This window comes from Condylostylus longicornis, unplaced genomic scaffold (genome assembly GCF_029603195.1).
Source record: "Condylostylus longicornis isolate FDR11 unplaced genomic scaffold, ASM2960319v2 ptg000030l, whole genome shotgun sequence".
NCBI lineage: Eukaryota > Metazoa > Arthropoda > Insecta > Diptera > Dolichopodidae > Condylostylus > Condylostylus longicornis.
The window spans coordinates 4,881,253-4,905,116 of record NW_026577999.1 but is presented as its reverse complement, the minus strand read 5'-3'; the positions used below and the strand labels follow the sequence as shown (position 1 = coordinate 4,905,116).

At 24.8% G+C, this 23,864-nt stretch overlaps 1 protein-coding gene across 1 annotated transcript; it reads left to right on the top strand.

The window, feature by feature from the left end:
* Window positions 1–5,526: 5,526 nt before the first annotated feature.
* LOC129608180 (neurofibromin) lies at window positions 5,527–18,523 on the top strand. The gene is made up of 21 exons (XM_055519535.1): window positions 5,527–5,586; window positions 6,209–6,349; window positions 6,407–6,572; window positions 6,636–6,857; window positions 6,948–7,089; window positions 7,157–7,262; window positions 7,320–8,093; window positions 8,153–8,705; window positions 8,765–8,900; window positions 8,957–9,346; window positions 9,401–9,946; window positions 10,001–10,135; window positions 10,194–11,513; window positions 11,580–11,771; window positions 11,830–14,182; window positions 14,237–14,497; window positions 14,560–14,655; window positions 17,002–17,204; window positions 17,310–17,496; window positions 17,586–17,751; window positions 18,295–18,523. The coding sequence occupies exons 1-21, from the start codon at window positions 5,527–5,529 to the stop codon at window positions 18,414–18,416; spliced, it is 8,271 nt and encodes a 2,756-aa protein (XP_055375510.1). The 3' UTR covers window positions 18,417–18,523.
* Window positions 18,524–23,864: the final 5,341 nt, after the last annotated feature.

Below are 23,864 nucleotides of genomic sequence, written 5' to 3'. Positions count from 1 at the left end.
GTGAACTGATGATTGACTTGTTTTTCAACTTGAATATTATATTAAACTATCTTTATATGAATGTATATTGTGTATATGTGTTATTAAAATAATATATAAAAAAAAATAATGAAAATATGATAGAAGAAGAGAAAATACAATTGTAGTATTTTGTATATAAATATGTTGAAAGATCACCACCAATCACCATAAGTAATAATAACTAACATTTGATCTTGTTAACTGAAAGATAATTAAATGAATCATTATGATTAATAATAAACATAATTCGAAAATATTAAAGTAAAAAAAAAATATGTTGAATTTCCGAATAACGAAAGAGAAAAATCAATTTACGAAAGAGAAAAATTAAAAATATTTAAAAAAAAGGTAATTACAATATAATGTTGAGACATGGTGCAAATGAGGACCTAAGATAATCTAGAAATTTAAATATTTATTTCAAGATGAAAAACCGCCATTTCGCTCCACTTCAATTGACGAACTATGATTTTATAGTCTAAAATTTCAATGGTTTGTGAGCAGGAGGCATCATAATATGAAAATTTTCGAAAATTCAGTTGTAATTTAAATTTCAATACAAATATAAATCGAACATGTTCGATAAACCTTTACTACAAAAAAAGCATGTTCGAATATAGTAGCAAGTCTGACAAAGTTTGAAAAGGTAAGTTTCTGTAGATTAGAAATTTAAGTGCAGAGTTAAGAAAGATATTAAATATTAAAGATACGAGTAACATTTTAAGAAATTTCGAAAATTTACGATCTTGAAAATTTTCTCATTTCGAATTTTATTTACCGAACATTTTTATTTTTCAGATATAAAAAATTATCATTTTACAAAAAAATATTCAAGGATAAGAGAAAAATAATAATTAGAATCAGAAAAATAAAAAAAAAAATAAATGTTTATAAACTCTTTTACGTCATATGCCTTGAAAATTTTATGTCACTTTTTCTAAATCGATGGTTCGAATTAATTATTTTTGCGGTATTTTATTAATTAAATAGACAATCGAATATTTTGACCAGTTTTTTTTTTTTTTTGAATTATAATGTAATTATATTAGATATTTTTTAAGATTTAAGTTATGTACAGGTTTTTAATTTTTGAAGTCATGTTATTATAAAATTTTAATAAATATTATCATAAAATAATAATTTGCATGACTGTAAATTTTTATATATGTATACAATATTTCTATAAACAATACATTGTCTTTGATATAAAAATTAGCATAATATGAATAGTAATGTGCGTATGTATGTTCATTTGTAACAGAGGCTCTCAAAGTTTTTTTGTTCCGAACAGCTTTAAAATTATACTGATATTGTATAATTCATTATGTGACTTGTGCAGAAAAGTATGAAATAAAATTTTAATTGCAAATAAATAAAAACGAAGAAGTTTGTAACTATACGAAACAATATTCAAATTAGTTAAATCCTAAGCTTACTTGCTTATAGGATTATTAGATTATGAGCAATTGATTACCATTTTCAATTCAAAATATTCTAGCAAAAAAGATTTATTTCATATTATCTTCGAAATCTCGTGTTATTGGAGTTTTCCATTAACGCGCTATGTTGTGAAATGTTGCTAACCTAATTTGTTTATAAACATTGCTAACTTTTAGGAACATAACAAAATTAGTATGAGTAGCACACATAAATCATATGAATTGTTTTGATTTGAGATAGAATTGTTAAAAATATTGTATTGCATTGTCATAAATTTATGCTTTTGCAGTATTGCGTTTCGTAGTTATTGCTTTACAGTATTGCGTTTATAAATCTCTATTGTAATTCAAGGTTTAGTTTCCATCACATATAGCTCGTCATTGTTAGCATGTTAATTAAATACTTAAATAAATTAAACACAAAATTTCAATAAACAAAATTTTGAAAATCACAGATTTAAAGAAGAAATAAATAGTATTATATGTATAACAAAAATTATTGGAAAATCCGAGAATTTATTTTTAAAATAAAATTATAAATTCTTTTTATTTTTGTTAAATTTTTGTTCAAAGAAAGAAAATATGTATATATAAATAAAAAATACCCGTAATGTAGTTTAATTTATTATAATTTTAAAACTTTAAAATAATTAATTAATGTATGTTAAAATATATATATGTGCATTAATAAATATACAAACACAGGTAGAAATACTTTTTTTTTAATTATAGAATTTTAGGAATAAATTTTTTCAAACCACAGCCAGAATACCTTAATCAGTAAAACTTGTATTGTTTTAAAATGAATTTACATAAACCAGAGAAATACTAGAATATTATACACATATAATTAAATTAAAATATACATATATCTCAATTTATTTGTATTTGTTTAAAATCATATTAGTGAGTGTTTCTAATTACTCGTACATTGCATACATATATGTCATATTTATAGTACAAAAGTTATAGTACTTTTATGGTTGTATATTGACGTCATAAAATTCATTGATGAATACTCGTATGTAAATGATTTGGAATTTTAAAGGTAATTTAAGTGATTTTTTTCAGTTAAATCACTAAAAAATATTTTTTTTATAAAAAATAAATAAAATCAATTTTTATTATTCTTTATAGTACTGATTCGATTATACAGTCTGACATATAACAATTTAATACTTTATAAATTTGACAAGATTTTAATAATGCATATTCGAAATACACTATACTTGTATGTCAAATATAATATATAAATATAATTAGTGCATATACATATACCTATAATTTAAAATATGTACTTATACATATATAAAATATTTTTTTCATCTTACAATAATAAATTAATATTGTCATAATCAATATATACATTGTCTATTTTTATATTTTCTTTTTAATTTGATTTTTAATTAATTTTAATCTGAATTGCGGTTTTTACTGTTATATTATAAAAAATATATATATGTAATTTGTTTTTGTAATAAATTATAATTTATAAATATAGTAATTTAATATGGAATTGGCGGAGGAAATTCGTTTCGTAAATGATTACAGATAACTTTAGGATGTTTATTTTAAAAATAAATAAAAAAAAAATATGTATTTCATTTAGGAAGGAGAATTTAACACTTGGACTTTATAACACTTTAAATTGTACCGCTTTATAGAAAGAATTATTTTAGAAAAATATATAGATATACCAGAGGCCTACCACGTAAAAAAAATAAAAGTATTCTCAACTCTTCAAGAAAGGTACTCTTAAAATTTACAAGAAAAGTACTCTTAACTATTCTGGAATAGTTTGAACTGTTTTATTTCTATATAAAATTAATTTAACAGTTAAATTAATAATAAAAAATATGCTAAATTTATTATTTTAATCTATAATAGTGCAACAGTAAATTTGCTATTAAAAATGGAGAGTCTTTTTTAGCATAATTTTTCGATATTATTTTAAAAGAAAAAAAATCTTATCAGCACGTGTCTGTATCTTAATATGTATATATGTATAAGTGTAAAAATATTATGTGCATCTGACTACCAAATTAAAGCGTTACAATTTTTTTTTGCTTCAGAACATAAAATTCTAAATTTAACAAGAAAAATTTAATTAAACAAAATTTTCCGATTAATGTTATCACACACAGTCACCAATTCCTAAAATTATAGATGGTGCTATAGAGACATACATAATAAAAAGTTATTATTTAATTGTTAATAACAATTTATTTAATTTAAATAAGACATTTTTGGAATATAAAATTTCCAGTCGTGATTTAGAAAAAATTTCATTTAAATTTGAGAATCATACTTAAGGAATGTTTTTTATATTGCACCTTAATTGGTTTTTTTTTTATGTTTTTAATTAAATTACACATTTTCTTTAATTTTCTAACAGCGTCTCATCAGGTGCTAAAATACTATTCGATTCTAATATGCCGAACGTGTAAAATATCAGATTTATAGGAGTTGATATATAATAGTAGAATACCTACAACTAAAAACAAATTAAAGTTCCAATGAAAAATGTTTGCACACCCTCAAAGATTTTACTGGAAAAGATTGACTAATTTAATTGCTGAACCTACTTAATTTAAATCTACATACAATCATATAGAATTCAATTTTTAGGTTGTCCTCAAGTTTTAAAAACATTTTACTTGTATACACGAGAATGATTCATTAATTTTTATGTTTTTCCAAATCGTGAGCCTGTGCTTTATTTTCAAGCATTTTAAGAAAAATAAAATCTTATTTACGTACGAATTAATTATAACTTACGTATACGTGCTTTCATCTTAAAATTGCGTCTTATGTTCAAAATCAAATTTTCCAAAAACTTCTTTTAAGAAAAATGCAAATAAATAGATAGTACCTTTTACCTACATACATATCTATATTCGTTATGTATATGATTAATAAAAATTGACGTAACACAAATTACGTTAAACGAACATCTTATGTACGTCTAGAACTAATACGTCCAAATTTAAAAAACAAAATTTAAAATTTTATTTTTGTGCATTCTTAGAAATATTTAGTATTTGGAAAGTGTCATATACGTAAGAATTTTTAAATTTCATATATTGTGTGTATATAGTTACGCACAAACATACTTATACACATTCTATTGAAAAAAATTGATGATGAAATGAAGCTCATAATTTCCTTTTATTAAAAACATCCCTTTGTAATTGGAATTAAATTAAATTTATACTATATTACTATGTAAATAGCTCGCGTATTTATATTTGCGTATAAATTTTTATACGTGCACGGTGTAAAGACGTCAATTTCCAGCTTGACGAATATTCAAATACATAGTTGAGTTCACTTTTTGTTTAAACGTAGTATGTATGCGTATACCGAAATATCATACGTATAATTTTTGAGAGTAAAAGCCTGAGATTTTGTTTTTTTCTAACGAAAATATTGAGCAAAACCTTTTTTAATTCGAATAATATATGTAAAAAATATAAAATAATCAAAATGTAATTTGATATATACATAAATAAATGATATTTACGCAACAATAATCACGTAAACAATAAATTATTAAAGTATTCCAAACAATCAAAATAATTTAGATTTGTCATCAAGATGTAAATTTTGGCATACTTCAAACACACTTAATTCTCTTTGATTTATACGGATTTAATAATTTCAATTTTCACTCAAATATATTGTTATATTACACATTTTTTATAAGTTGAAATTCAACATTCAAAATTTTTTCTAAACTCTTTTTAAAAAAGAATTTATAACTAGAAAAAAATTAAACAAAAACTCGTATCCTCTACTAGTTTCAACGACATGCCAAAAGATGGATGATCAAGCTAACGAATAAATTGCGCTTTATGCGTGTGATCGTAAAAATTGTTTTATTATCGTATTTTTTTTGAAAAAGTGTGGCAGTATTGTTTTAAAGAAAATTATTTTGAACTGGCAACAAAGCAATTAAACGTCACTTTTTTGCAAGAAAATTAAGATACACAAATTTTTTGCTCCAAAAAATTTTATTTTTAAAATATGGTAAAACATTAAAATAATTTAATAAAAATATCGTAAAATGGCTACACAAAAGCCCGGTGAATGGGCGAATTCCATATTGATACGTTTCGAGGAAACGGTGAGTTGAAAAATGCATTTGAAAATTTTCAATTTTTGTGAAAAATTTTGGGTGTCAAAAATTTTCGGATCAATAAAATTGTGGAAGAGAGAAAGATATAAAATGTGTGAGTGAAAGAGGAAATGTTTATTTTGATATTTTTATTTTTATGAATGAATTTGTAAATTTGTAAAATATTTATACAGCTGATATTTGACAGCTAGAATTTATTTTTGCCGGTGTTATTAATGATTTATAAAAAAAGGAGTACATAACACTTATGAATGAGTTTGGATTATGAATGAAAAGAAAAATGAGAAAAGAAAAGGGAAATACTTATGTAGGTAAAGTTGTAATAAAAAAAATATTTTTTGTTATTGTATTGTTTTTATTCAGCGGATATGAATGGAATTTAGAATTTTAATCAAATACCCATGTTCGTATATGTATGTACAGTGTACACAGTGAAATAAATAGAACAATTGATATTTATATTATAAAAATACACAGGTACATATATATAGTTAACGTGAATTTTACAGTTGTTATTATGTGTGTGAAATTTAGTTAAGAAATAAGTACATATCTAACTTTAAGAAGATTTTATTTTTAAATTACAAAAATATTTTTTTTTCTATTTTAGTTACCAAACAAAATTGGATTAATAGGATCACAAAGGATAAATCAAGAGCAATTAGTAAATTGTTTAATTCAAATATCTAGATATAGGTTTTCCTTAGTAATTTCGGGTTTAACAAAAATGCTACAAAGGGTCAATGAATCTGTAAGTTTTATTATGGAATGGTTTTTATAGATTTTGCTAAAATATTAATATTTTTAGGCACTTATATATCGAGGACATGAACCTGAAAAATATTATTATGATTCCATAATGATTATATTAACTACTCTAGAAAAATGTCTTTCAAACCAATCAAAAGATACTGCAAGGTTCGAAGAAGCAATGAATGTGAAACTATTACTCCGTGAAATATCTCAATTTATTGGTAAATTATGTGATAATAACTTGTGGGATGATTTATTAAAAATATAACTATGTTGGATTTTAGATATACCGACCGATAACAGCACTCATGCAACACAACTGAAAAATCTTGCATCAAAAGTCCTGTTTGCGTTGTCGCAAAATCATTTCTCAGCAGTATTTAATCGAATCTCAGCTAGAATACAAGAATTAGCTTCTTGCTCGGAGGAAAATCCTGATTATAGTGATATTGAACTTATTCAACACATTGATATGGATATGGCTAAATTGACTAAATTACTTCAAGGTAAACCAATTTGAGATGAAAATAATATAAAATAACTAAAATTTAAAATAGAGCTTTTTATATTTTTGATACTACTTTAAAATATTACAGAAACTATTCAGAAATTCAGATCAAAAAAAGCCCCACCGTTAATATTATTGAATTCTCTTGAAAAGGCTATATGGAACTGGATTGAAGTACATCCTCAAGAGTTTCAAGACTTACAAAGGGGTCTTAACCGTGATATAACTACGTATGTAACTTTTTGACCAAAAAATCAATAACCGATAAATAAATATTATTAAATTCTTTACTTCTAGCTGCTGGGAGCCCCTTTTAGATTTTGTAGAGGCCTATAAGACCGAAAATAAGAAAAACAAAACATATGTTTGGCCATTACAAATGCTGCTATTAATTTTAAATCCTGTAAGCAAAGATTGTTTTAACTTTCTTTATGGTTCTAATCTTTAAGTATAATTTTAGCCTGCTTTAGAATCAACTGTCAATGAGCTTCAACATATGGACAAAGAAAAAGATAAGGAGCGTGATAGAGACAAAGATAAAACACAGGGAAAAGATAAAATGACAACAACCAGAGATAAAGATTCGTCAGCAAAACAGTTTATTGAAACAGTGAAAAAAAGTCTAGGTCCGCATGCCCCTTCAAAACAAGTAACTGAATCTGCTGCTATAGCCTGTGTTAAATTATGCAAAGCATCAACTTATATAAATACGGCTGATTCAAATCATGTTATATTTAAATTAGTTCAATACATAATGAATGATTTAAAAGCTTTACTTTTCAATCCTGCTAAACCGTTTTCCAGAGGTTCGCAAGGCTGCAGTCAAGCAGATATTGATTTAATGATTGATTGTTGGGTATCTTGCTTTCGTATTAGTCCGCATAACGTCGATACTTTAAAAGTTTGCCTAAATTTGTCGTCTCCTCCTGTGTATCATTTAGTTATTGTTCATTCATTACTAAGAATTGTACGGCAACAAAGATTACCATGGTGGCCTCAAACAGATGTTGTTCATTATAGATCATCTGAACTGAGAGCGCTTTTTACTGATACTTTAAATAAAGCAACGCAAGGTTATATTGCTCACACCCCTTTAAGAATGATAACATCTTTGACCCTAAAATCAAAAGATACTCAAAATAGATTAGCAAGGCCCGATGAAGGTCCTGGACATAAGCAACTTCTTTTGTTAATGGTGCGACTCATTCATGCTGATCCCACGCTATTATTAAATGTAAATGTCTTATTTAAAATTTAAGTTTAAAATTAAATTCATGAAAATGTTTTTTGTAGACTCAAGGAAAAGTAGCTCACGAAGTTCAAAGTTCAACGCTAGAATTAATAAATGGTTTAGTTAGTTTGGTTCATCAACCAACAATGCATGACGTGGCACAAGAAGCGATGGAGGCATTGTTGGCCTTACATGCACCAGAAAAAATTGAAGTATGGAATCCCGAAGCGCCAATAAACACGTTTTGGGATGTTAGTTCCCAAGTATTGTTTTCAATATCCCAAAAACTGATACAACATCAGATAGCTAATTATACTGATGTTTTGAAATGGCTTAGAGAAATTTTAATATGCAGAAATACATTTTTACAACGACATAAAGATTACGCACATGTTGGAAGTCAAATTGCGATTTGTAAACAAGCACATATCAAACTGGAGGTTGTGTTTTTTATGTATTTGTGGTCTGTGGATTTAGATGCTGTGATAACCGCTTTATCTTGTTTTGGATTGCTTTGCGAAGAAGCTGAGATCCGATGTGGGGCTGATGAAATGACTGTTGGGTTTGTAATGCCCAATTATCATATATATCAAGAATTATCACAAATTTCTACAGGTAATTTGCTAAAATTTAAAAAAGTATTTCAAAAATAGTAACATTTATTATTATTATAGTAAATACTGAATCAAGGTTTGGGTTTTTCGAACATGCTCAAGGAAGAATGGCTTTACAGAAACGAATTATGTGTTTACTACGAAATATTGAACATTGCGTAAATGGAGTGCAGCCAGCATGGGAGGAAACTTTTAGGTAAATATAAATATTTTGTTTAATTTCATATTTCGCTAAGCTTTCAATAATTTTAGAAATTGGGAAGCTTCCAGCAAAATATTGCAATCTTATCCAAAGTGTAAAACAGAAGATGGACAAGCTGAACTTTTTCATCGTGGTATGGGAAAACGGAGGGCTAGTCATCAGAGCTCCGAACATGATCTTGAAGAACAAATTTTGGAATGGTCTAATATGACGTGGTTTCTATTAGCATTAGGTGGTGTTTGTCTTCAAAGGCCGCGGAACACTCGGCAACTACTTCAAAGTCAAAATAACTCATCGTTAGGATCACTTGCACAAAATTCGTTATATTCACTATCTAGTTCAGCTAGTTCTGGTCGCGGATCTCTACATCCAAGCACTATATCACTAGTCAGTTCAATCGGTGCCCCACCTCAAGAAATCCAATACTGTCCAGTTACACAGTAACAACATCTTATATTTGTAAAGTTGCATGAATTTATATTTAATTTTTACAGATTTATTGGACAGCTTTTAAGACTTCTAGTTTGCAGCAATGAAAAGATTGGCCTAAATATACAAAAACATGTTAAAGAATTAATCGGTGATGAAATGTCTTCTCAATTATATCCAATACTATTTGATCAGATACGAGCTATAGTGGAAAAATTTTTCGACCAACAAGGACAAGTTAATGTGACTGATATTAATACTCAATTCATTGAACATACAATTTACATAATGAAATCTATTTTGGACCCAAATAAGTGCAACGGAAAAGATCCACTTCCAACAGCTGAACATCTTGGGATTACAAGTATCGAAGGAATGATGCTTGGAATTGTACGATATGTTCGTCATTTAGACATGACAGTTTATGCCATTCGTATTAAAACAAAATTGTGTCAGTTGGTTGAAGTTATGATGAAAAGAAGAGATGATTTAGCTTTCAGACAAGAAATGAAATTTAGAAACAAACTTGTTGAATACTTAACAGATTGGGTAATGGGAACCTCGCATCAGATAGCTCCGCCAACTGCAGCTGATGCTACTATAATTACCAAGTAAATAGCAAACACCAAATAACAAATAATTTTTTTTTAAATTATAATTTTCAGTACCTCGCTGATTTTTCGTGATTTGGATCAAGCTTGTATGGAAGCTGTTGCAGCTTTATTAAAGGGATTACCACTACAACCTGAAGAATCTGACAGAGGAGATTTAATGGATGCAAAAAGTGCTTTGTTTTTGAAGTATATTTTTGTATGTTCAATTATTCAGTCACACTGTTTAATACTTTTGTTATTTTAGGTATTTCACTTTATTTATGAATCTTTTGAACGATTGCATTGACGACTCATCTGAAGCTGATGGAAGTGTACCTAGTAGTGCCCCATTACTACCCCCACGACCGAGAATGGCTGCAGGGAAGCTATCAGCTCTTCGGGATGCCACGATTCAAGCAATGTCAAATCTTTTAGGTGCCAACATTGATTCGGGCCTAATGCATTCTATAGATTTGGGTTACAATCCCGATTTACAAACACGTGCTGCGTTTATGGAAGTTTTACGAAAAATTTTGCAACAAGGAACTGAATTTGATACATTAGCTGAGACTGTTATGGCAGATCGTTACGAACAACTAGTTCAACTCGTAACAATGATTAGTGATAAAGGGGAGCTGCCGATAGCTATGGCATTAGCCAATGTGGTAACTACATCACAAATGGATGAACTAGCAAGAATTTTGGTTACACTTTTTGATTGCAAGCATTTGTTATCGCCTTTATTGTGGAATATGTTCTACCGTGAAGTTGAGGTATCTGACTGTATGCAAACTTTATTTCGTGGAAACTCTCTTGGAAGCAAGATAATGGCGTTTTGTTTTAAAATATATGGCTCCAATTATCTGCAACAGTTGCTTGAACCATTAATCAGACCATTATTAGATGATACAACTACGTGTTTTGAAGTTGATCCTGCAAGATTAGAACCTAATGATGATATTGAACAAAATCGTAAAAATTTGATTGCTTTGACTCAAAGAACCTTTGATGCGATTGTTAATTCTGCTGATAAATTTCCACCTCAGTTACGTTCCATGTGTCACTGTTTATATCAAGTTTTGAGTAAACGATTTCCCAATTTGTTACAAAATAATATTGGTGCTGTTGGCACTGTGATATTTTTAAGGTACATTAACCCTGCAATCGTCAGTCCACAGGAACTGGGTATAGTTGGAAAGCAAGTACCAAGTACTGTTAAACGCGGATTAATGTTAATGTCTAAAATCCTCCAGAATATTGCTAATCACGTAGAGTTCTCAAAAGAACAACATATGCTTTGTTTCAATGACTTTTTAAAAGCTCATTTTGAAGTCGGGCGAAGATTTTTTGTTACTATAGCTTCCGATTGTGAATCATTAGATCAGCAGATGGCGCAAAACATGAGCTATGTTTCAGAACCAAATGTATTAGCTTTACATAGATTGTTGTGGACACATCAGGAAAAAATTGGCGACTTTTTGTCAAGTAGTCGTGATCATAAAGCAGTTGGTAGAAGGCCTTTTGATAAAATGGTAACGCTATTGGCATATGTTGGCCCCCCAGAGCACAAACCCGTGGATTCCCAGTAATAATTCACCACTTTTTGTAATAACGTTTTTTACAAAATTTTTTATATTTTGAATTTTTTTAGTATAATGTTTTCTTCATATGCTCGGTGGAGCTCTATAGACATGTCGTCCACTAACTTCGAAGAGATAATGGTCAAACATCAAATGCATGAAAAAGAAGAGTTTAAGACTTTAAAATCAATGAATATATTTTACCAAGCTGGCACTAGTAAAGCAGGGTTTCCTGTATTTTACTACATTGCCCGGCGCTATAAGTAAGATCGCTTGACAAAAATTGGTTTTTCAAAATAAAAAAATTATATTTCGTTTCAGGATCGGTGAGACGAACGGAGATTTATTAATATATCATGTTATACTTAGTTTAAAATCATTTTGCCACTCTCAATATGAAATAGTGATAGATTTTACTCATACTTGTTCTGATAACCGTTTCAGAACAGAATTCTTACAAAAGTGGTTTTATGTTTTACCTGGAGTAGCTTATGAAAATGTCCATGCAGTGTATATATATAATTGCAACTCATGGGTCCGTGAATATACCAAATTCCATGATAGAATTTTAGCCCCGTTAAAGGGAAATAGAAAACTTGTGTTTTTAGATTCTCCAAATAAATTAAACGATTTCATCGAACCGGAGCAACAAAAACTACCAGGGGCTACTCTTTCTTTAGACGAAGATCTTAAAGTTTTTAATAATGCTCTTAAATTAAGTCATAAAGATACAAAAGTTGCCATTAAGGTTGGACCTACGGCCTTACAAATTACTTCTGCCGAGAAAACCAAAGTTTTGGCACATTCTGTTCTACTGAATGATATCTACTACGCATCTGAAATTGAAGAAGTTTGCTTAGTTGATGATAATCAATTCACTCTTTCGATTTCTAATGAAAGTGGACAACTTAGCTTCATACACAACGATTGTGATAATATTGTACAAGCTATTATTCACATACGAAATCGATGGGAACTAAGTCAGCCAGATTCAGTTACAGTTCATCAAAAGATTAGACCAAAAGATGTACCTGGAACATTACTCAATATGGCTCTTGTAAATTTAGGTTCCTCTTATCCGGATTTAAGATCAGCAGCTTATAATTTACTTTGCGCTTTAACAGCAACTTTTGATCTGAAAATTGAAGGGCAACTGTTAGAAACGAAAGGTTTATGTATTCCATCGAATAATACTATTTTTATTAAATCGATTAGTGAAAAATTAGCTGTAAACGAACCGCATTTAACGTTGGAATTTTTAGAAGAGTGCATTCAAGGATTTCAAAGGAGTACCATAGAATTAAAACATTTGTGCTTAGAATATATGACACCATGGTTAAAAAATCTCGTTAAATTTTGTAAATCCAATGACGATGCCAAAAAACTGAAAGTGTCGCAAATATTAGAGAAATTAATTAACCTAACTATCGAACAAAAAGAAATGTATCCTTCAATTCAAGCGAAAATTTGGGGTTCGATTGGTCAAATTCCAGATCTTATTGATATGGTATTAGATAATTTCTTGCATAAATCAATTACATTTGGACTCGGTTCTCCGCAAGTTGAAATTATGGCTGACACAGCAGTAGCTCTTGCTTCAGCAAATGTTCAAATGGTTTCGAAAAAAGTTATAACAAGAATGTGTCGTGTTATGGACAAAACTTGCACAAACCCAACACAATATTTAGAACAACATATGATGTGGGACGATATAGCTATACTTGGAAGATATCTGTTGATGTTGTCTTTCAATAATTGTTTGGATGTAGCGAATCATTTACCGTATCTATTTCACATTGTTACATTATTAGTTTGTTCGGGTTCGGCTTCTATGAGAGCTTCAACTCATGGTTTGGTTATTAACATTATTCATTCACTATGTACCTGTACCCAACCATCATTCTCGGAGGAAGCTCAAAGAGTTCTCCGTTTATCATTGGCAGAATTTTCATTTACAAAATTCAGATCTCTTTTTGGTATTAGTAAAGTAAAATCAGCTGCAGTCACAGCTTTTCGTTCTAGTTGTCGTCATCCGAACGACAAATGGTTGGGAAATGAAAGAGTGTCGCAGCCTTTACCTTCAGATCGTGAACGATTGCCATTAGTGTCTTTAGAGGTTTTAACGGATGCATTGCTGGAGGTAATGGAAGTGTGTATGCGTGATTATCCAAATTGTGACTGGCTTCAAGTATGGACTAATTTAGCAAGGAACTTTGCTTTTTGCTATAACCCAGCACTTCAGCCAAGAGCATTAATTGTATTTGGCTGCATCAGCAAAAGCATAATAGACGTTGAAGTGAAACAGTTGCTACGTATTTTAGTTAAAGCTGTAGAATCTTTTAACGATATAATTTTAATAGAAGGAATCGTAATGTGTTTAACAAGAATACAACCGCTATTGCGACCCGAATCACCAATTCATAAAGCTTTGTTTTGGGTTGCAATCTCAGTTTTGCAATTAGATGAAATTACATTGTATGCTGCTGGTTTAGCTTTATTAGAACAGAATCTTCATACATTAAATTCTCAACAAATATTTGAAAAAGCAAATTTATCTGACGTAATGATGGCAACAAGAGAACCATTAGAGTGGCATTTTAAACAGCTTGATCATGCTGTAGGGCTATCATTCAAAAGTAATTTCCATTTTGCTTTAGTTGGTCATTTGCTCAAGGTAAAATTTCTGTTATTTTTATATATTCAATTCATTTTCTAAAAATTTTTTTAGGGTTTCCGCCATCCAACTCCAACTACTGTAACACGTACAACTCGTGTATTATCAATGTTGTTGGGGATTGTTTCAAAACCATATAATCGCGAAAAGTACGAAGTAACACAGGATAGTGTTGCATATTTAACAGCACTTGTTGCAACGTCAGAAGAAGTTAGATCAAGATGTCACGTAAAGCATACTTTACCACGTTGGCCTACCGAAATTTCAAGTAATGAAGTTAGTGATACAACAAATCCTGCAAATCCCAGTGTTTCAGTAAGATAAAAAATTTTATTCACCCAAGAAAAAAATTATTTATATCAAATAATACATTTTAGATCGGATTACCATTATCAAGAAGACAAAAATCATGGGATATTCTTGATCAATCTGCAATTTCATATGCTAGACATAATAAAGTTCAACCACATCAGGTAAAAGTTTTTAGTTTTATTAAAGAAACTGTTGCTTCTTACCACACATTAAACTCTTTATTTTCATATTTGTGTTTTTAAATTTTATTCAAATTTGTTGAAAATGCAGCTATGATATTCTGCTTAGATCTATAATTCTTTTGTTAACTCTATTTTAATTGATTCTGTCAACTTATTTATTTTAAATTTGAAAAGCGGAAAAAGAATTCATGTAGTATTTTTTATAAACAATATAATATGCTTTACAATTAAATATTTTAAAGCAGCGTGTAGATTGTCACTTAAAACTTTTTAGTTTTAGGCAAATTATTTCGGGATTTTATATATCTATAAAATATTCAATAATGTTAAAAAGTTTTTTAATAATTTTTTTTTTTAAATAAAACTTTAAGTATATGATAAGGATTTTTAAAATTTTAACAACGTGGCGCTTTTATTTTAAATTTATTTTAAATTTATATCTGTATATAAATACATAAAAAATAATTCCTCTATTTAAGAAAAGGTAGATTAAAAAATTATATTTCCTAGGAAATAGAAAATTCTATTTAATTAATTTTAAGAAAATTGAAAATCCATAATAAGCATTTAAGTTGATCTTTAAGGTAAAAGTGTGTAAAGGCCCCAGACCTCTACGAAAGCGTTGTATAATGCGATGTACTGAAATTTTTATTAAAACAAATTGTTGTTTAACAGAATTTATGTTATAATTCGACTCAAATGGTTATTTCTTTTGCTTAATTTAAAATCGAATTCAAATTCTTATAGTTTTGTTTACATTCTAATTTAAATTCTTACTTAAATTTTAAATATCTTTTTTTAATTTTTTTCTTTCTTTTTTGTTTAAAATGCCTGCTGGTTGATTGATTGCCTTGTAATTGCTATCTCTGGATATAAACTAATATCTATATAAAAACACTTATAAAACTCATCATACATACTTGCTAAACTAAATATACAACATATTTGCTAAATTAAAAATAACAACAACTATCGATTGTATTTTATTGCTGCAAATTTTATCTTTTTTTTTTAATGAAATCTTAACTTTTATATCATATCCACTGTTTTATTTTATTTTTTTGCTTTTTTACTTCCTTAAATAATTTTGTGTAAAATTTTCCCCTGAAACTCAAAATTTTAACCTTTAATTTTTATTCATAATATCGTACCAAACATTAAAATTAATGTTATTTATTTGAAAACGCATGATTTAATTTTTTATTTTACCTCAAATAATAAAATATTCTATATTCGAAACCTAAATTGATGTCGTAAATTTGTGTATTTATTTTAATGCCAAAATTTATTTATTTTTTTAATTTCTACTATTATTATTTGTTTTTTCAACAATTTTATTTTTACGTTATTTTACCATCTTTATCAAAAAATATGTATTAATTAAAAAATAAACGAAAATTCCACATACAAAAATTTATCACTGCAAAAATAAACAATTGTTACCGGTTCAATATTGCAAATAAAATAAAAATGTTTGCGTTAAAAAAAAAACATTTGTACACAGAATGCTAGAGTTTTATTTAAAACTCAACGTTCATTTTCTGTGCCAACAACAAAAGATCCGAATAATTCATCTGGAGTCGATGAGCATCAGGTATTAATTTACATATTTTGAATTTTTAAAAATTTTAAGTCAATTTTACACAATAACATTTCTCATTTATTAGTTGTCTATTTGTCGTAATTTAAGAATAATATTTTAAACCATTAAAAATAAAATTGACCCACCCTGGTAACATATAATTATAATTACAAAAGATATTTCTAAAGTTTTAATAAAATTTTATTCAAAAATTGTGGGTTTATTAACAACATTGGAAAATTTTGAATATTTATTCTTAATTTATGGTTACGAACCTTCTTTATTGGCTTCTATTAAAAATATTTTGCTTTCTATATTAAATTTTTATAATATATGTACATGCTTATCTATATGTATATATATAATAATTTCTTTGTTTAAAAACGTTCGGGAGTTATAGTTTAACTAAACTCCTTTTCAGGACCTATATTATGATATAGAATTTAAAAAATAATTGGCGAAGTTAACAGAATGCAATAAGAAAATATAAAAAATCAAGTATTAACGCTTTTTTAACCCACCAATATATTTGATTAAAATTTTATTTGTACATAGAGGTAAAATGCTATAAAAATAAAATAAATTAAACGTGTGCATGATGTATCAGAATATAAAAATGTAATGTGTCAGTGTTTAAATATGTAATTGTCAATTTAAATAAAGTCTTCAAATTTAAAATTTATAATTATATTAAGATTTTTGAAAAAATATATATTTATATAACCAATTTTATATTATTATAGGAGCGTGGATCACGTTCATCTGTTTCAAATGAATCAAATGTTTTATTAGATCCAGATGTTTTATCAGATTTATCAATACAAGCTCTGGTATTAACGGTTTTAGCAACTCTTGTAAAATATTCAACAGATGAATCAGAAACTCGAGTCTTATATCAGTATTTAGCTGAAGGGAGTGTTGTTTTCCCTAAAGTTTTCCCTGTGATGTAATATTAAAAATTTGTTTTTTGGCTTTTATTTTGTTTTAATTATTTTAGTGGAAATATTTTAAAAATTTTAATTTTTTGTTTTTTTTTTTTGTTTAATTTTAGACATTCACTTCTTGATCAAAAAATAAATAATATACTGTCAATATCAAATGATCATCTCGTTTTGATGGCTGTGCAAAGTATCGTACAAAATATGTTAGCAAGTGAAGATCCATCACAACAACAATTACATTTCTTACAAAGTTGTGGTTTTGGAGGATTATGGCGTTTTGCTGGACCATTTACAAAGGTATATATGTTTCAATTATTATTATAATAGCATTTGAAACTTAAATTTTTATAATATTATAAAATTTGTTATAAAATATTTTATTTTAGTATAATATGATGGGAGAATCTTCAGAATTATTTGTAAATTGTTTAGAAGCAATGGTGGAAACATGTTTACCAGGTGACGAATCAACTCCTGTACCACCATCACCAAGACCCTATAATTTAAGTTCAAGTTTAAGCAGTTTAACACTTGGATCTCCGACTGACAAAGGTTTTTAAAAGCTTTTTATAACATTTTAATATTAAAAAAACGATATTGTTTTTTTTTTTAATTTATAATTTTAATTGTACAGATATAATTTGTTTTTAATTTTGTAAATACAATATCTATATAAGTATATTATATTTATATTTTATAAATTATATTAAATTTTTGCATTATATTTAAGAAATTTTTAGCATTTAAAAATTCATAGAACTTCATTTTTTATTTAGAAAATATTAAAAAAAAAAAAACTCTTTTAACACTACTTACATGGTTATTAAAATAAAAGAACAACTCATCGTTAAGTAAATGAATCATAATCATCAAACTCATTACTGTGCTTTTTTCAATGGTTTTCAGACTTCATTAATTTTTTATTTAATTCAAAAAAAAAAAAAAGATAAACGATAAAACAACAAAGACAAAAAAAAAAAAAGAAATTAATCCTTTTTATTTGAGTTTTATATGTATGTATATTTTTTTTTTGGTTTTTTTTTTTTCAAAACAAAAAAAAAATCCCTTTTTCAATATTTCTTCCCTATAATATAGCGTTTTCATCGGAATCATTAGATCATGATAATTTTGGCGGAAGCGTTAGCTCCTTACGACGTGCATCATGCAGCAAAGCACGACAAGTTAAACATCGAATTAATGATAGTCCATCCCATTGATTATTAATTAAAAATCGAAAAAAAATTAATTTGAAAAGACAAAACAGTATTTAAAAGAGGCAAACAAAAAACAGAGAAAACAAAATACAAAAAAAATTAGAATTACAATAAATGAGAAAATTGATTGATTGCTTTTTTAAAAAAAAAAAAAAACTAAAATTTTATTATAATTTTTTTTTTTTTTGAATTTAAATTGCGTTCAGTTTCAAGATTTTTTGGGCAGAAAACTTGTTAAAAATTATAACTATTATGCATACCATACCTACTTTTAAACAAATAAAAAAGCTTTACTAAGTTACGACTAATAAATATTTATTATTGAAAAATTAGAAGTTAGAGAAATTATGAAGCTTGCTGTTGTGCATGTAAGATTGATAATATTTTTTTTTTTTTTCAAAATTTAATTAATTTATATTTATTTAACATTTTTAAAACATTTCAAACTTTTATATTTAGCATATTTCCTTTATTAAATTTAAGTGAGTAAAAGATAATTAAAAAAATTTTATTTTGTATGAATCACAATTTTTCACAATTAATTTTTGCCTTTTTAAAAAAACCGGCTGCTTTTATAAAAAAAACAAAAACGATTTCAAAATTTTATTTAAATAAAAATGATAAATTTAAAAATTTTAAGAATTAATATTAATTTAAGTTTTAGACTAAAAATAATTTTTAATTATGGCGTTAATACAAATTTATAATTTTGTATTCTAAAATATTCGAAAACTATTAATATTAATAAATTTTCGAATATTTATTTAAATTTATTTTTATGATTTTAATTGAAGAACTAATTTATTTGCTTTAAATAAATGGAAATATGCTAAATTAATTATTATATGTAATAAAAAAATAACATTTAAAAAAATTACATTTTAAAACATTAATAAATCTAATTACATAAAATAAATAATTAATAAATACATAAATACTATTTAAGAATAAAATATTATATAGTAAATAAATTTTCAATTATTTTTTAAAAAGTATATAAATTTTTATTAGATTTTAGATTAACCATAAAATATACATAATTAAAATATTCTCATTTAATTACAATATTTAAAAAAACAAAGAATTTAAATACAAAGAATTATTTATATATTAATTTTTTTTTTGTTTTAGTTATGTAATATAAATGTAAAAATATATAAATATTATTATTTTATAAAATTTATTGTTGGCTTCTATATGCATAATTTATGTTATTCCATGTTTTTTTTTTTAATTGTTTTTCTTTTTTCAGCTGCATGAGTGTCTTCCCGTACAAATAATAGTCGTAATCGTATTGGTGTGCTCGAAAGAATCATAACGTTTCTTTTTAATTTACAACAACGTTTCTTTCAATGTTTTTAATAATAAAATAAAATAAAACAAAAATAAAACAAAAATATATTTAAACTCACATATTATAAAAAAATATTTTATGTACATGTATTGTAAATTTTGTATTTATATACATATTTCTTCTATAGTATATATGTGTGTTAAAACATTTATTTACAAAAATATTAATATATAAAACATATTTCACATTTATATAAAACTTAATGATATATTTATATTTACAAAATTTTATTTAAAACAAAAAAAAAGCAAAAAAAAAAAAATTGAAAAAAAAAAGAACAAAAGAAATTCTAAAAGGATTGGTTTGTCTTGAAAGTGATCCAAGTTTATTTTGAAATAAAATGAAATATTGCTATGTTTGAGTTTAAAGTAACCAAAAGCTCGATTATTAAACTGGTCATTTACTCTTAAGTATATTTATTTTTCTACTCAAACAACATAAGCTTCAATTTCAACAATTGACATAATCATTGCTTTGATAATTAAAAAAAGTTTTAAAATTGCAAGTGGACTTAGTTCACTTTTAAAATAAACCATATCCAAATATAAGTGGCAGTACAAGATTTTTTTTTTCCAATCTGATTTATAAGATCATTTTTGTTTTTTTAGTACTTACAAAAATATTTATCTATATATTATACACTTATTGTAAATATTGAAGCAAATTTAAATGATTTTAAAAAAAAAATTTTTTTATTATAATTCATAATGTTATTAAAATTTTAAATAAATTAAGAAAAAAGAGTAAATCAATAGTTCTGTATAAAAGTTTTTTTTTTTTTTTAATTTTTTAGATAGCACAACTAAATTATTGTTTTTAAGATCAAAATCTCAAAATTTATATATTTGTAATAACTCTACTTATTCTATATTTTCTATCTTTTATTTAAATTTAAAACAATATAAATTATGTAAAGTTATATAGGAAATAATCGCAAATATCAAATAGATAATTAAATTAGAGCTTTATGAAATGATTTTTTGCATTCTTATTTTTTATGATGAAAATAAGAAAAAAATGATTAAAATCAAATTAATAAGCGAAATAAGTTGCTCATATTTGTATATTCATTTATTAACTTTTATAAAATAAATTTAATTTCTTAATTATGTTCATATCTAATATAAATAATATTATAAAATTATATTGATATAAGTGTAATATAATTTTATAAATTCTTTTATGAAATATGTAAAAATAATTGTATTTTTAAAATATTCTGCAAATATTCTCTTTTTTTGGTTTTTTTTTTTTAAAAATCAATATTTGTACTTTATACACATTAATTTATTTATGGCACTACACAACTATTGAATATTTCATTTTTTAATTCTAATTAATTTTTTTAATTAATAAATTTAATATATTTATAATATATTATTTATATGATTTATTAATTAATTACATTTTAAATTTTAATCTAATATGAAATATCTCTACCTCTTTTACTTAAATAACAGCTATATTATTTTTTATTAGCTAGTTATATAATACATATGTTGTTTATATTTCGAATATATTAAATGTTTCTATTTTTATATTAGTATTTTTAAAATTTTAAATTTATTGCCATATTTACAAACAAAAGAACGAAAATCTTAAATAATTTAAATTTTTATAAAAATAATTATTTTTATAAAAATTAATTAATTATGGGCATCTACCAAAATGCAAATTTAATATTGCCGAATAAGTCAAATTGACGTTAGATTTACACTTTGGTAGACGACCTATTATTAATTTATTTTTCAAAAAAAAATTTTTTTTTCATTGTATCTGAATATTGTTTTTATACTTTCTTTTAACTTAATATTATTTTAATAAATCGAGATATTATAATTTTGTTTCTGAGTAAAACTCACTCATTATTTGTATTATAATTATTTAAAAGCATTTAATAGTAAATTTAAATTTTTCAAAATACTAAAATGAATATAATTTTATAGTTAAAACATATTGAGATTATAATATGAGTCTTAAATTTCATTCTATTTTTAAATTTTCAATAATCTTTTCCTTCAAATGTTTTAAATAATATGTATGCACTAAATGAAGTATGCAAATTATCATATATTTGATTTTTAAATATATATATATTAATAAGTTCATTTATAAATTTCTTTATACATTTATTAAAAAAAAATTAAGTATAATTTAATATTATGAAAAATATTAAGTTAAAAATTTTTTATTACTTGTTAATTTTAATTGAAATAAAATTACAACGAGTCTAAATAAAATATTAAAATTAAAATTTAAAACTAAAAATTGCTATAAAATGTCTATAAAATACTACTTACATAAACAAATTTAATTTATATTGAAATTTATGTGTAAATGTTAAAATAATAAAATATTAAATATGTATAAGGAATTAATGTTGTATGTAAAAAAAAATTTTAAAATCACGAATTAAAAAAAAAAAACTTTTTTAATTCAAATTCTTTTCTGGAAATTTCATATTTCAATAATATGTTTTTTAAATTTGATAATTTAAAAATTATATTATTGCACTTTGAAACTCATGAAATTTTACAAAGAAAATTTTAAATAAAACAACAAAATTTTTTTTTTATTGCTTCTAGTTCCTTAAAATATGCATAATAACATTCAATATAAAAGAAACATAAGAAATAGAAAGTAAAAATATAAAATTTTTCATATGTACACATTGGAAGAATTTCATTGTGCTTAAAAAAATCTTATTTTATTTGTTTGTTGATTATAATTAAAACGAAAATCTTCAATTTTAAATTTTTTTTTATTACTCGTAAAATTAATTTGAATATTAAAATTTAAATTTGAATATTTTATTTTCAAAAAATTTCAAAAAAATACAATTAAATTTTTATTTTATTTTAAAATTTGTAATTGTTTTTTGATCAGGGCCCTGTTGCATCAAAACAAATTTGCAAAAATTTCTGTTGCTAATGAAAAACTTCTGTTTTTCAACAAATAAGAGAAAAATTAAATGTAAATGGTGTTTGGTGTAATAGGGTCCAGTTATATTGTATGAGCCTTTTTTTCTACTATTTATAAATCTAACAATATCAACGCAATAGCAACCTATTACAGATTTAAACATATTTCCATATTCTAAAGTACTTGGCTTTTAAAAAAAAAAGACAATTTTTAATTAATTTTTATTTGAAAAATTATGTAAAATCTTAATTTTTACTTTAATACTTTTAAATTATTTATTTTGATATTCTTTTGAATTGTTTTTCAATTGTTTTGTTTATTTTGTCAAAATCTAACATTATGACTTCATTTTCAATTCATGCATTTTGGAACACAATTATTTTGCCAATACAAATACAATACTATTATTTAAAAAGAAAAAAAAAAACAAACATACTATTTAATTAAACGATTCAAAAGCTTTAATAATTTTTAGTAAAATGCAAAACAAAAAAATTAACAAAAAAAAACAAACACAAGAAAACTAAAACCAAAATGAAAAAAATTTTTAAACACACACACACACATATATATATATAAAATATATGAATTTTTTTTTAAATTAATGAAAACCCTTATGATAAAAATGCTGTTAAAATTATTGAAAATTTTTTATATGAAATTATAAAATATTGTATATTAAAATTTTATGAGAAAGGAAATTTTTTTTTTCTAGAATTAAGTGTACGTAAATCAAAAAATTCTTATTCATAAAAAATAAAAGAAAAAAAAAGTATTTTTGAGAATATACCCACAGTTTTTTATTTTTTGTTTTTTTTTGGAAGTAAGAACTGTAAAGCTTTATCAACTCTATATTTAAATTGTAAAATTTAGTTTTGAAATGTTTGAAATTCTTGCATTGAGAACTACATTTTATTTTTAATAAAATAAAGAACGCCAAAACTCAATTTTTTTTTTCTTTTAAAAAAATCTATGATTTTAAATTACTTTAAATAGCATTAAATGGCATAATTATATTTTATTTTAAAAAATTTTAAATGATTTATTTACAAAAATCACTTATATTCTATTTGATGCGTCATTACTTATAGTAAATAGAATATTTATTCACATTCTGTTAGTTGTTTCATTTGATGTGATGGGTTGTAATTGAAAAATTTTGTAATATTTTGAAT